Here is a 14,508-nt window from a genome sequence, read left to right as displayed (position 1 = left end):
TTGTTTGTTTCAACCAAATCTGCGTTGTCAAAAACAAGTTTGAAAACTGGAATCTTGTTAAATTGAGCAGCACACAAACTTCTCTCTAATTGACCTGCATAAGTATGTGCTGGGAGGTTAAAAAAACAAAAACATTCTGCTGTATTCTTTCATTTGCAGCACATGGCTACGTGTTTGCAACGTTGCTGGGAGCCTCGGTGTGCTGCTGATGCAGTGCCCTCTAAGTTAGAGCAGGAATTTGTAATGTGTTCGGGGCCGGCGACAGCTCACCTACCCTTCATGAAAGCCATCGTGTAATGTTTAATGCCCAATGCTAGTATACAGGACACCCAGTTGTTTAAATCCATCCAATGGACAGCACACTGTACACAAAACAGCAGGGTGAGCGTTTACAGCTGTGTCCAAATTCAAGGGCAAGTGTGTGTGTGTGCATGCCTGTCAGCTATCATGTCAGCATTAATGTGGGACTTGCTTTCTGTCATTGTTTCTCTTTGTGTGCATTACTTTAGTGTGATGGTTTGAAGCTCCTTTGTCATAGAAATGGGAGATAGGAAGCCAGAGATCAACTTTATCAATGTATTAAATGAACAGGACGTTGATCATGGTACGCTAACTGCCGTGGGAAGCAAGGAGAAGCTGATGTTTCAGGTGTTAACCCTTCGTAAGAGCAAAAGAGAAGACCTTGTGACCCAAATGCCAACGTGTGAAAGAGACACTCGTGAGTCCACACGCTTTCAATCTACTTTGCTAGATGAAGGGTTAACACCCGAAATGGCAGCTTCTCCTTGCTTCCCACCACAGTTGACACAGTTCAATCAATGTGCTGTTGATTTTATCCATCATTCTATCTGTTCACTGTTGCAGATTGACACTTGCTGTCACCAGCAAGACTAGTTCTTCATTAAACTTCATCAAACCTGTTTTAGGTCTGAGAAATTGACAAGTACAAAGATCACAACGATTTGTACTCATTGTAATAAAGTACATTTGTGCCTCTCCATACACAGTGCATTCCATATATATATATATATATATATATATATATATATATATATATATATATATATATATATATATATATATATATATATATACTTTTTTTTCTACTTCCTTTAACGTGTTCCTGAAAAAAAACGGAGTAAGCTTTGCAAAATGCACGGACAACTTGGAAATGAAAGAACGCCTGTTTGTTGTTCTTCCTCTCCAACAATTAAACTGTTGCAAACAAATCATGCTAATTATGAAACGAGTGGTAATTATCAGCTGCTACATCATCAGACAGTTGAGCCTGAATTCCGAATTTCAACTCGTGACCATACTCAGACGTACAACATTTGCAAACATCTTGCCAATGTGCCGTTGCCATTTTGATGGGAATAGCAGCCGTGTCAGCAACAGGATGTCACGAGCTCAATATGTCATGGCCCTTTATCAGAAAAGGCACACGGCCACACTTGGCAACACTTCCCTGTCACTATTTCACAGAACAAGTGCAACACATTGATGGAGAGGTTCCCCTTTTTCGATGATTGACCAACACAACCAAGCAATTGCATGCTTCTGAAGTTCTAATTTTGCTTTGCTGATATATACATATTTACATACATATATACATATATATTTATTTATTTTTGGTTGTTGTTGCATTGTATGAATAGGGAAAGTAAATATTCATTGTATGAAATGTTACTACACTTTGTAAAAGTTTTTAAATGCTCTTCACAGCTCAAAATATTGATTGTATTTTTAACTCTGACTGAAGCTGTGCTATAAATACGAACAACTAAGGGAAGGTGCTGTTTGCAGGCACTCACAGCTGCATGGAGACATGGGCGGTCACTGTCTGCCTGCTTCCTGCATGACCGAGAACGACCAGTGAACGAGGCTGCAAAGGAACAAGTGACAGAAAACGTGTATGGTAAGGAGGATTCGAAAGGAGAATCACACTTGCGATAGGGTTTACTCGCCTTTCCACTTGGTGAAGACGTCGCAAATGGGAGAAACGGATAAAAATCCATTGGCATCTCACCTGAGCTTCAAGTCGAGACATCACCGCCAGGGGATGCGCCCACACACTTTCAACCACTTTGCTGGTGTGGAAGTCCTCACCTTGGAGTTTGTGCTGCCTTCCGATGGCCAGTCAGAGAATGCTGGTGAGACCTTGAGGTTGGACATTCCTGGAAATATTACTGTGGCTCAGATGAAGGCTCATGTGTGGTCTCAGGCAATGGATAAGAATGTGCTAGCAAAGTTGTACCAGAATGCATCGGTGAATGCTTTTGTTATGATGTACCAGAAGAAGGGACAATGGTATGAGATCTATGATAGTCAGCAGATTGTGCAGACACTTGACTGCGTTGCCTATTGGAAGGCCTTGCGTTCACAGAGCTGTCGTATTCACATCAAAGAGCGAATGAAAGAGTCTGATGAAAGTTGTCGATTCCAAGCTGAGCTGGACCACATGTTGGGCATCGCAATGCATGATTTATGCAGCAGCAATGATGATGAGCTGGAGTTCACCAGGAGAAAGCTTACAACTGCTCGACGTCTCGAGGTGCTGAACCGAGACCGGATGCAGTATGCTGCAGATCCGTGGATTGTCACGACGGCATTGCCGTCCTATCTTCAGGAACGGATTCCAAACAATGAACTCTTTTTGACGTTGCATCGAGGAAATTCAAGCCAGAAAATCAAAATTAAAGCTGACGTATTTCCAGGCACCATCTTGCGCATGTTTCTCCAAAAGGTGGACAAAAAGAAGGAGCTCTATGATGTGCCTGAGGGATGTACAGCGGACAGTTTTATGTTGAAGGTATGTGGACGAGAGGATTATCTATTGGGGGATGTTTCTATCCGAGACTTCCACTGGGTTCGTTGTTGCTTGAGGAACAAGCAGGAAATCCAACTCGAAGTCGTGATTCCTCCAGACCCAACAAATGATAGGGTTGAAGTCGAAGACTGGCCTCTTGTCGATGACTGCACAGGCATGACAGGCATGCATGAGCAACTCACCCTCATTGACAAAGATCATGAACAGGTATTCACCATCTCCCTATGGGACTGTAGTCATAAGTTTCGACTAAAGCTTGTGGGTGTGGATATCATGGTATTGCCACGGGAGCTTGAAGCAAGTGAAGTTTATGTCGAGGCAAGCATCTGTCATGGCTTAAATGTTCTTGCTACAGTCTGTACACCTGTCCAACCTTCTGCTGAAGAGGTTGTTTGGAACATGTGGCTGGAATTTGATATCAAGGTGCGAGATCTACCACGTGGTGCACGACTCAATCTGTCCCTATGGGGCCGCAAAGGTTCTTGCAAGAGCAGGTTGCTGTACTATGTGAATTTGCTACTTATCGACCATCGGTCATTACTACGTCAAGGCGAGTTTATCCTTTACATGTGGCGACACCCTGACAAAGGTGAGGCACAGGGTTCCATTGAGGCTGACAAGATCTCTTCGGCAACTAACCCAGACAATGAAGACTCGATGGCAGTGCGATTTGTTCTCAATACCTACTGTTTTCCTGTGGCACTGCCAAAGGGACGAATAAGTGAACCACCAGCTGAACGACCTGCTGTGCTTCACCCGGGAAGCAATGAACACCAACGCCTTGAGGAAATAGTGGAGTCGGATCCTCTTCGACCCCTCAGCAATGAAGACCGTGCACTGCTGTGGCAGCAACGTTACCAGTGCATTTCTCGACCGAAGGTAATGCTGCGTTATGTAGATCAGCAATCGAAACACCAACCACATAGATCAGACCTTCAATCCATATGAACCAAATTCATATATATATATATATATATATATATATATATATATATATATATATATATATATATATATATATATATATATATATATATATATATATATATATATATATATATAATTACCTCCACCAGTGAAGGTGAAGTAGGTTATGTTTTCACTCCTCTCTGTCTGTTTGTGTGCAGGATATCTCAAAAAAGTTGCGGACGGATCCGGCTGAAATTTGGTGGGCAGGTTGGGTTTGTGACGAGGACGAACTGATTATATTTTGGTGAAGATCCGAATCCGGATCCGGACATGATAATTTTTAAAGTGATTCTTCACCATTGAGAGATAGGGTCAAAAACGATATATAGCATGATCTCAAAAAGTTGTGGACGGATTCGGACGAAACTGGGTGGACATGTTGGGTGTGTGACAATGCCGAATTAATTTGATTTTGGTGAAGATCCGAATACAGATTTGGATACTAGATTTATTTAATTTTTTAAGTGATTCTTCACCATTGAGAGATGTGACCAAAAACGATATGTAGCATGATATTTCAAAAATGTAATGGGCCAGATATGTTCTCATGGATCAGGAATTGCTTGACGGAGGTATGCGCTCTACCGAGTGCTCTTCTAGTTTTGCATGTTATTTCTTGTGCAGAATAAGTCTTTTCTTAAACCAACTTCTTTTAAAGAAGTTCTATCCTGTTGTTGAAGGTGCTCCAAACTAATAGTGACAAATATGGCTGCAGGTCGAATGTCAATTGTAAAGTCATCATATGATTCCTATGATGCAGAAACAGCTGAGTTTTTATGCAAACATGTTAAAGGGACATTTTGGCTGATGTCAAAAATATTTAAACCTTTCCATCACGTAATAAAGACAGTCTGCTCAATCTGATCAAAATATATATTCTTCTCCTTCTCTTCCTTTTATAAAGGGGGTGAGGTCCAACGGTTCCAATCTTCTGTCCTGCCTCAACCACGATACTCCTCCACTTCCCTCTGTCCCGAGACAACTTTTTGTATTCTCTCACCACCCCCACCTTATTGATATCCTCCTCACACAATCTTCCCATCTCAAACACTGTCAACCTCTTTTCTACCTACCCTGCTCCCTCAAACCGATCCACTCTCTTTGCAATTCTCTCATCCCCCATCCGCACCAAATGTCCAGCTCACTTCAGCTGGCTTTTTACTCATCTCTCCGTCAAGCTTATTTCCACACCAATCTCCTCCCTCGGTTAATCCATCCTTCTATCCACCCTCTTTAATCCCGCAATTTTCCTGACCCAGTTCTCGCAGACACACAGTCTCTGTTGTTGTCTCTCTGTCAGTGCCACCGTCTCCAGACCACAAAGGAAGGCTGGCATTACACAAGACACCAGAACTTTCCTTTTCAATCTCCTTGATATTTGTTTGTCTGCCATCAATCCCTCCACCCTCAGCTCGATATTTCCAAACACCGGAATCCTCAGCACCTCTGCCTACGACCTACCATCCCCGGTCGGTGTTCCCCCAAGTTGCTCAAACCTATTTCCCCGTCTGATCTCCTTCCCCTCTAACCTGTTATTCATTTATTTTTCTCTGTTGCTCGACTCGCATCACCTCATTCTTCTCCATACTCTTCTTCAGTCCATGCTTCCCGAATGCTTCCTTCCACTCCCCTAGTACCTCCTGCATCTCTCACTTACTCTCCGCTACAACAGCTAGATTGTCTGCAAACAGGACCCTCCTGAGAATACCTTTAATTTTACCTTCCTGCTTACCAGCTCCATCACCATGATAAACATGAGTGGGCTATGAGCACCTCCTGCCTCAAACCGATGTTCACACTGAACTCTTCTGGCATCCTCAGACCAACCAAAACTCTTCCCTTTGTTCTCTTCTATATCCCTTACATCAAACTAATTTCTGTTTCTGGCACTCCCATCCATTTCAGTGTCGCCATCAGCATCTCTCTCAGAACAGTGCCATAGGCCTTCTCCAGGTCCACAAATCCCAATGGCATCTCACCTTGCACCTCCAACCTCTTCTCCACCAGCTATCTCAGCATGAAAATCCCATCCATCATCCCTCTCTCCTTTCTAAACCCATGTTGCTCTTCACTGATCTCCATCTCCATACACTTTACTTATCCTCCCATCCAAAATCCTCTCCGGTACCTTCATGATGTGACTTATGAGTGTAATGCCTCTGTACTTCCCTGGATCTTGAACATTGCCCTTCCTCTTCCATATCAGCACAATTAGCCCTGTCCTCCAATCCTGTGGAAGTGAACCCTCTCTCATACATCCATTCAATAGCTTCTTTGCCCAACTAACTCCCACTTCTCCCTCTATGATTAGCATCTCTGTACACACCTCTTCAATGCCTGGTGCAACCCCTCAATACCTGCAATGCACAGCATCACCTCCAGCACAACCATTCCCATCATCCTCTCCTGTGTATCCATGAACTCCACATGCACTGCCTCAGTCCTTCCCGTTTGTGGCCCATATATCGACATAACGCACCATTTTCCTCTGTATTACTAATCATGCCATAACTATCTGTCCCTCCCATCTTTCTACTTTGACCATCCCCATGCTGATCTCTTCAGATACTATTATTCCGACACCATTACTCCTTCCACCCCTCCCCCGTGCAACAGCTTGTACCCCACTAACAGCCTCCTCACCCCCATCCTCTTTCCATCTGGTCCCTCGCACACACAACACTTCTAAGCTACTCTGCAATATCACCACTTCAACTCCTCTCCTCTCCATTCATCCCACATTCAAATGACCTACCTGGACCACACTTCTGAACTGCTGCCTGCCTGGTAGAGCTAGTACCATCTTGATCAGTTTAGGACGATCTGGTAATCAATCCCACTCCCCAGCCTGCTGCTGGACCTATCACACTCGCCTGCTGTCACCATTGTGTGTGCGTGTTTGTGAACACTCACACCACTCTTTCTCCTCATGCCCCCCCCTCCCCAGCTTGCACCTCTCTCTCTCCCCCCACCTGACTCTAGTTATTACAAATTTACTCGAGTAAATTTGTATGCAGCACAATTTGGCTTGTATTTATCAACTCCAACCGAACATGAAAAAGCCAATGCATCTTGACGTACCATGGATTACTTGGTGAAATATCAATAGAGGAATTAGGAATATGGCAAAATCGAGAGGAAAGTATTTGGCATGACAAGAGGTCATTTATTTCCCCTTTTCTTCAACAAAGTCACGTCGTCTAACCAAATTAGTGTAATGACCTAAATGTATATACTCTGAAGGACAATGTCATATGATCCATGGGGTTTAGGGTCCAGAGGAGGATTAGGATGAGTTTGCATGACCTTAATATATTATGAAGCTGCACGAGATTGGTGCATCAGCATTATGAATCTGAAAAAAGGCCAATGGAAAAATAATAAAATATACTCAAGCATGGGTTTGAATTGCGTATACGCGCAGGACTTGATTTGGCATTGGCCACTCGTTCATATTGCCATCCTTTATTTACTCCGTTTAATCACTGGTGGGTGCTGAAAAGTTTTGAATAGTTCAGGATCACGTTGGCCATTTTAAAGTAACAAGTGATCAACTATTGTTGTGGGCTTTGGCTTGTTATCATGCATTCCCGAAACTAAATATGGCTTTTCTGTTTTGTTTTTTTTTAACCGAAGGAATAAATCATCTGCGCATTTTCCATCCAAATTTGTTCAACTTAGATGTCCAAGATAAATCCGAAGTTAATATTGGTTGTAAAGTAGCGATGAGTTGAGCAACCACAAGTCGCCGAGCTCGATATTTACTCGGTAAGTGCTCATGAGATTCCGTTGTCCCTGACAATTTGATAGCTGTTGGTACAGCTATTCTAAACGTACACACATGCAACTGAAAAGCTTACACAGAAATGAGGAATGAAAGGTGGAATGCAGGAAGGAAATGTAATAAAGTTGGCAGAAGTAAAATTATGGGATGGCGATACTGTACTCTACTGAGGCAAGTAAAATGCAGAATCTGGCAGGTTGACCGAGAACAGAGTACTTTCAGATTATATGTGGATAATTTCCTGCATTACATCAACCGCCTTTCACGAGATAGTGTCTGTGGCTTGTACTGCCACTACAGACCACATGAGCTGAACTGACAATGTGGTTTCCACATTTGAAAGCATTTCACACTCTGGTCTTCCTATTTTTATTTATTTATTTTTTTCCCCCTTTACAGGAGGGAGGTTCATGGAGGAGCAAGGTAGAATTGACAGTGGGACAAACATAAAGGAAATTAAAGAACTGGAAAAGAAAAAAAGAGATGAGGGGAGGAAACACTGAAACTAGCAAGTAAGATGGTTGGGTTGGGAAAGGTTAATGGGGGTAATAAAGATCATGTGACAGAATTGGGGATAACAAAAGGTGAAGGTGCATTGCTTGCTTGATTTCCTGGAAGGAAGAGTGAAATAGAACAGCCACTGGAAGGCGGTGCTACAGACTGTATAAGCGAGTAATAAAAGAGGTGAGATGTGCAAGCAGCCTGGATTTTGAAAGTTTTTAATCTGGAGGGGATGACTAGAAGGACGTGTGCATCCTGGAGTAGATGGGGAGGGTCAGCACATTGAGAGAGTAGAGAGGTTGATGTTGGAAAATAGACGGTAGAAAACTGAGATCACTGACCTTGCTGTGATGTGAAAGCAACAGACCTTGTACTTGGTCCTCATCACCAGAGATTCCAATAATTTTGAGAGCTTTAGATTCCACAGAATCCGGAAGAGACATGTGATGCTGGGGCACCATCCCATAGCAGAGAGCAGCACTCCATTGAGCTACGGCCAAGGGCATTACCTCGTATTTTCACCAAATTCATTGTCGTGATGCAGATTTAATGATTTTGGCATCAAGTTGATATTTCACTTGAGATTAAAAAATGTATAATTGTCAATTGCATATTATTTGTGTTTGTGGACAGTTGTGGGACGTTATTTGTTTGAATATTTTTCTTACGATGTTTTTATTTCGTTTTATTTTTGCTGTTCTTCTGAAGGCACTGCCAAAACTTCTACGATCTGTGGATTGGGGCAGTGTGGAGGCTGTACTGGAGACATGCATGTTACTTGAGAGATGTGAGGATTCTTGTCTGGATGTGGAGGTAGCTATGGAGCTCCTTGATTGTCACCTCGTGGACGAGGGTGTAAGAACGATAGCCGTCCAACGCTTGGATGAGTTGGCCAATGATCATGTCCTACGCTTTCTTCTCCAGCTTGTACAAGTGAGATATTTATATAATTGTCTGCTTCTTCTATTTTTAAAAAAATAAATCTTGAGTGAGAAGTGCTTTTGAAGTCCAGCGAATGGATGGGAAAACCCAGAATGGCAAATTGGGTGTTATGGATCAATTAGCTTGGGGTGAAAAACTCTGGATAACTTGGGCAGCCTCGATAGCTTAAAGGAGTACAGTAGGTTGATTTGCAACTTGCACTGCCGGTGTAGCTCATCATCAATATCATCATCAAATGATGATGATGTAACATGATAATAATAATAGGAGTTCCCTTGCAAGGAACTTTGACATAGGATGAGGGTATTGGATCCATCAAAGCACGCACTATTATAACCAACTTTTGGTTGTTTGCCAGTGCTCTATTCTTTTAAATGCTGAGGGTCAAACAAGGAAGCAGCACATACCCATTTGAACTTCTTTGGTGTGTCTTAGACAGGGTTCAAACTGCCGACCTTGCAGACTCAGAACAGATGCTCTAACCATGACACTACTGAATCTGGTTGATAATCGCAGTTGCATACATTCTCCTTGACCACTACCCGCAGGTTTCTGAATTCTCAACAATCTCTCTTCATTCTCCTCTTCATTTTCAGGCATTGAAGTTTGAGCCGTATCATGACAGTGCCTTGGCAAGGTTTCTAATCAAACGATCACTGCGAGTAAGTTTGGCATGCCTTTCCAATTTAAAGACAATGACCTTGTGGAAACGAGCAGTTTATTATCCTTTTGTATTGTGTCGATTGCCTACTTTCATGCAATTCCTGTATTTGCATCCATTTTCATAAAACTACACATTCTTGAAATCGATCGAGGTGCCATGTGTAATCATGTTGCTACTCATTCCATGCACCTATCTGTTTTAATGCCTCCACCGATGAAGTCACCAGAGGCATTATGTTTTTGGATTGTGCATCTGGCTGTCTGTCTGGCTATCTGTCCGTCCGTCCTTCCATGCACTGTGATAGGTTTTTATTACCACGATAACTTAAGAACGGCTGAAGGGAACCAAGTCAAACTTGGTACAAGTATTTATAATGATGTAATGATAAACTGATTAGATTATGGGGTCAAGATGACAAAAGTCAGAGGTCCTGTTAGATAAAAATTTTGTCAGCGTGCTAACTTGTGAACCAGTGATGGGATTTTGACCAAACTTGGTAATAAGTATATATTATGATGCAAAGATGAACTGATTCGATTTTGGTGTCAAAGGTCAGAGGTTACATCAGGTAGAAATGTGATAATTGAGAACAGCTGAAGGAATTTCAATCAAACTTGGTACACGTATGTATAATGAGGTAATAATGTTGGCGGAGGCACGTTGCTCGATGTCCCGACGGCGAATTATGTGTAGTTTTGGCACTATCCTGATATCACAAGAATGACCACACTGTGGTTACAACCTGCAACAAAATCCGGTAACGGGCAGATTGAGAAATGCGCATTTGAAGCACTCTTAAAATAAGAACAGTGTGATTGGGAAACACGCATTTAATGCACTACACCTCTCATCCATGTCAGCCTCTGTCACGGTTATGTCAGAACGAGCTGATTTGTCACATGGTCACAAATTGTTAAACTCAGATATGGGGCCATTCAAAAATGAGGTCATGTTATTTTTTAGGGAGGTGCTTACCATACGTGCTGACAGGCTTGATGAAACCTTAATAATAATTTATATTCGACATATGATTAGATGTTTTTTAGGGTCCCTCATCGTGAATAACACTCGACCAAAACAAAGCCAACAGAAGTGTGATGCAACAAACCCGGGCAGTGTATGATGAGCAGAGACCGACAGGCCTGATGTCATCGGCCCACCAGAAAACGAAGATGGTGGTCATAGTCTGGGTGCCATGGTAGGTGGAGTCCAGTGACAAATGTGGGTGTAGTCCGGCAGTTGTCTGACGAATGGGTGCATATTTCAAAAATTGACCACCAACAACAACCACAACTAAAGCAACAACAACAACAACAACCACACAGAAGACCTGTGACATCTGGAAGTTAAAAACTCAGGAAACATAAATATGAGTTCTTAAACGTTTTTGGACATTCTTCATGTATAGACAGGTCCCACCCAAGAAGCAAAACAACATTTCTTTCTGCCAAGGTTTTCTCGGTGGTTCCATCATCTTTAGCGTATGTGCTTTCAATTTAGCTGAGGGACCACCTGGGATTTCACCTCAAATCTAAAATGGCCACCAATCGACCATTGAATCTCACATTTTAATACATGGAAATCAATTTTAGAACCACAAAATATGACTTTTCTGGTCGCATGTTAGGGATATGCAACATTAGTTGATTTTAGAATGATTTGCATTTGGTCTCAAATCCAATATGGTGGCTAAAATCCAAAATGGCGGCCATTTTTTTTTTGTTCACAATGTCGAGGCTCGTATATGAGCAAACACACATAACATATAACAAGGGGAGCAGGAGACGAGCAATGGGAGAGGGAAGCACAAAACAGTGGGGAACAGAGACATTAGGAGATGTGCAGAAGGGAGAGGGATGGGGCGGGGTGCACGGGGTAAACAAGATGGACACTACAGGGACTCTCAGAAAGGAAAGCAGGGAATTTGAAGGAGATGGGTTCAGGGTGGAGATGGGCAGGTGAGTTTTGGATTTTAGTCACCATATTGGATTTGAGACCAAATGCAAATCATTCCATAATCAATTAATGATGCATATCCTGAACATGTGACCAGAAAAAGTAGTGTTTTATGATTAGAAAATTGATTTCTGAGCATTAAAATATGAGATTCAATGGGTATTGGTGGCCATTTTGGATTTGATGCCAAATCCAGGGTAGCAAAGGATGACGGAACCACTGAGAGAACCTTGGCAGGAAAAATAATGTGTTTTTTTTTTCTTGGCTGGGACCTGTCTATTACTCCAGAAGATGTGTAGTTTGTGGTAGTCTCTTGATAAATGCGATGGTGGTCAAGATGGCCAATCGCCTCATTCTTTGTCCTACGAGTGGCATTTCCCATACTTGTGTGGTCAAGATCTTGCATCTTAGCCTGTTGTCGTTGTTCGGCCCACCCCAGCACCTATCATAGTCGTTTGTCCTGCCCACCTGTTGTCGTCATTCTTCCCATCCCAACACCGATCGTCGTCGTCATTTGGCACACTTCATCAGTGTTGTGTTTTGTGTTTACCCTTAGCAGGTCTTGTTTTCCTTCTGCAAACCATGGATGATGTTGGCCTTTTCCTTTTTCCACCCTATTTCAGTGCACTGTTGAACAAATTCCACCCTCAACTCTGGTTGTTAGGGTTAGGGTTCCACCCTCAACTCAACTGTGGAATTTTTTCACCTGCTCACCACACTTGCCATGTGCAGGTTTATGATCAAGCCATGGCATCAATTTTAAATTGGGCCAACGTGTCGCTGATAACTTGTTGAAATGCTAACGGTATCCCACCATGGTATCTTTAATGTCCACAACCTATTTTCAGCAATTCGGTCCCCAGCTTAATTTCCATTCAAGGGATAGCACACTCATTGATGTAACACCCAGCCAGTGAAGTACCAGGCTAAGAGTCAGGTTGTAGAGTCAGTCCAAGAATCAAACCCACACCAGACAACTTGGGGGACAAATGTGCTATGGTTGTGCCATTCTATCAGGCTAAGATATGCTGGTAGTAAATTAAATGTGATTATTACCTCCACCATAGAAGGTGGACAGAGGTTATATTTTCACCCCTGTCTGTCTGTCTGTCTGTCTGTCTGTCTATCTGTTTGTTTGTCTGTCTGTGAACAGGATATCTCAAAAAGTTGTGGATGGATTCGGACAAAATTTGGTGGACAGATTGGGTGTGGAACAAGGACGATTGATGAGAATTTGGTGTAGATCTGGATCCGCATCCAGATACTAGAATTGCTAAAGTGATTCTTCACCATTGAGAGATTGGGCCAAAAACGATTTGTAACATATCTCAAAAAGTTGGGACAAGTAATGACAAAACTTGGTGGATGAGTTGGGTCGGTGACAAGGACAAGCCAATTAGATTTTGCTTCAGGTTCGGATGCAGATCTGGCCTGTCAGTGGAATACAACACGTAAACCTGGTGGAGGTATGCACTCCTTCAAATGCCATTCTCGGTTTGTACTACAAAATAACTACAGTACTACAAGTTGACAATCATGCATGATTTTCTCATTAAAGGATTCAAAGTTCATTATTTATTTATCTTCCTAATCTATCTATGTTTTCATCATCAGGACTCACAGCAATTGAGTAGGATATGCATTGTATATCAATTAATCATAAGGCAGGCATCATGGAGAGCCTTTTTGATAATCACAGTGCAAAACCAAAGTATATCTGTAAGGAATTATTTTGTGAACTGAAGTCAATGTTTTGAATGAAGACTTTCACAAGAATACAGAAAGGAAATATTTTAGGGTTGCTGTATTGTGCTATCTGAATAGTTTAGGTTGATATCTGGCAGATTTCTTTTCTGTGTGAACATTCACAATCTCATGAGTGATTCTGCAAGTTGGAATCGAAAGAGAACTGACAGTTCTTCTTACATTGCAATCGATGCAAACGAGCTTTTGCAATTCCTATGATTTTCCCACCTGGCAGAGCAAGCGCATTGGCCATTTCCTTTTCTGGTACCTACGAAGCGAGGTTGCAGACTCACCTCACTATCGGCAGCGGTTTGCTGTAGTTCTTGAGGCGTACCTGCGGGGCTGTGGTCATGCAGTCTTGCAAGACCTCCACAATCAGATTAAGGTCATATCATGCCTCCAAGATGTTGCTGTCCGGATCAAGGCCATGATTCCAGACCGAAATGACATTCCTGCAAGTGGTATGTTCTTACCCTTCTACCTATTGCCATTTATGCCACATACAATGGTATTTTTACATATCATCAGAGCCACTGAACTGCAAGTTTATTAATAGGCACTGCAAGTGCTGCATAACAGAAAAGGCTACTTGGATTAGACATGCCAGACTTTCACTGGTATACTGAATCACAATCAATAAGCCTGAAAATTTTGCATAATTTAAGAGATCTTTGTAAACTAAGGAATGGAACAGTTACTTCTCAATGTTCACTTGCATATACAATAGAATGACTGTGGAATAGTTAGTTTATATGTTTCAGTGTTGATGGACATCTCAAACACACAAGGGGTGCTCAACATGTTCCCCAAATGAGATACAGTAGATAGATCAAGATGTGCCAACTTTCTGTGTGTGTGTGTGTGTGTGTGTGTGTGTGTGTGTGTGTGTGTGTGTGTGTGTGTGTGTGTGTGTGTGTGTGTGTGTGTGTGTGTGTGTGTGTGCGTGCGCGTATATATATTGGTAAATGTATTCTTGTATGTTGAAAAACTAAGCATTTGCTCATATACTCAAGATCATATACCTAAATGTGAGTATTAGCATTTGGTCACACTACGGTTGAGATAGGAAGATTGTGTGAGGAGGGATATTAATAAGGTGGGGGTGGTTGGAGAGTG

The 14,508-nt window shown here is 42.3% G+C and overlaps 2 protein-coding genes across 7 annotated transcripts in view; one reads left to right on the top strand and one right to left on the bottom strand.

Annotated features, from left to right (window-relative positions):
• LOC147020041 (uncharacterized) overlaps positions 1-14,508 on the bottom strand; it is a 56,577-nt gene that overhangs the window by 3,881 nt on the left and 38,188 nt on the right. For 2 of the 3 annotated variants that reach the window (XM_085895042.1, XM_085895044.1), the window contains exon 4: positions 1,815-1,885. The exons of the other annotated variant lie outside the window; for it this stretch is intronic. In XM_085895042.1, coding sequence (XP_085751168.1) covers positions 1,815-1,885 — 71 coding nt within the window. The remainder of the gene's footprint in view (positions 1-1,814; positions 1,886-14,508) is intronic. 3 annotated transcript variants of the gene reach the window in all.
• The window catches only part of PIK3CG (phosphatidylinositol-4,5-bisphosphate 3-kinase catalytic subunit gamma), a 64,091-nt gene that overhangs the window by 28,828 nt on the left and 20,755 nt on the right, over positions 1-14,508 (top strand). For all 4 annotated transcript variants that reach the window (XM_085895016.1, XM_085895014.1, XM_085895013.1 and 1 more), the window contains exons 2-5: positions 1,807-3,709; positions 8,793-9,017; positions 9,623-9,688; positions 13,628-13,853. In XM_085895016.1, coding sequence (XP_085751142.1) covers positions 1,916-3,709; positions 8,793-9,017; positions 9,623-9,688; positions 13,628-13,853 — 2,311 coding nt within the window. In that variant the 5' untranslated portion in view covers positions 1,807-1,915. The remainder of the gene's footprint in view (positions 1-1,806; positions 3,710-8,792; positions 9,018-9,622; positions 9,689-13,627; positions 13,854-14,508) is intronic.

Source organism: Eptatretus burgeri, chromosome 9, assembly GCF_056783735.1.
Source record: "Eptatretus burgeri isolate ZD-2024b chromosome 9, Ebu_testis_v1, whole genome shotgun sequence".
NCBI classification, from domain to species: Eukaryota; Metazoa; Chordata; class Myxini; order Myxiniformes; family Myxinidae; genus Eptatretus; species Eptatretus burgeri.
The sequence above is the reverse complement of the archived record's forward strand: the minus strand, read 5'-3'. Positions and strand labels throughout refer to the sequence as shown.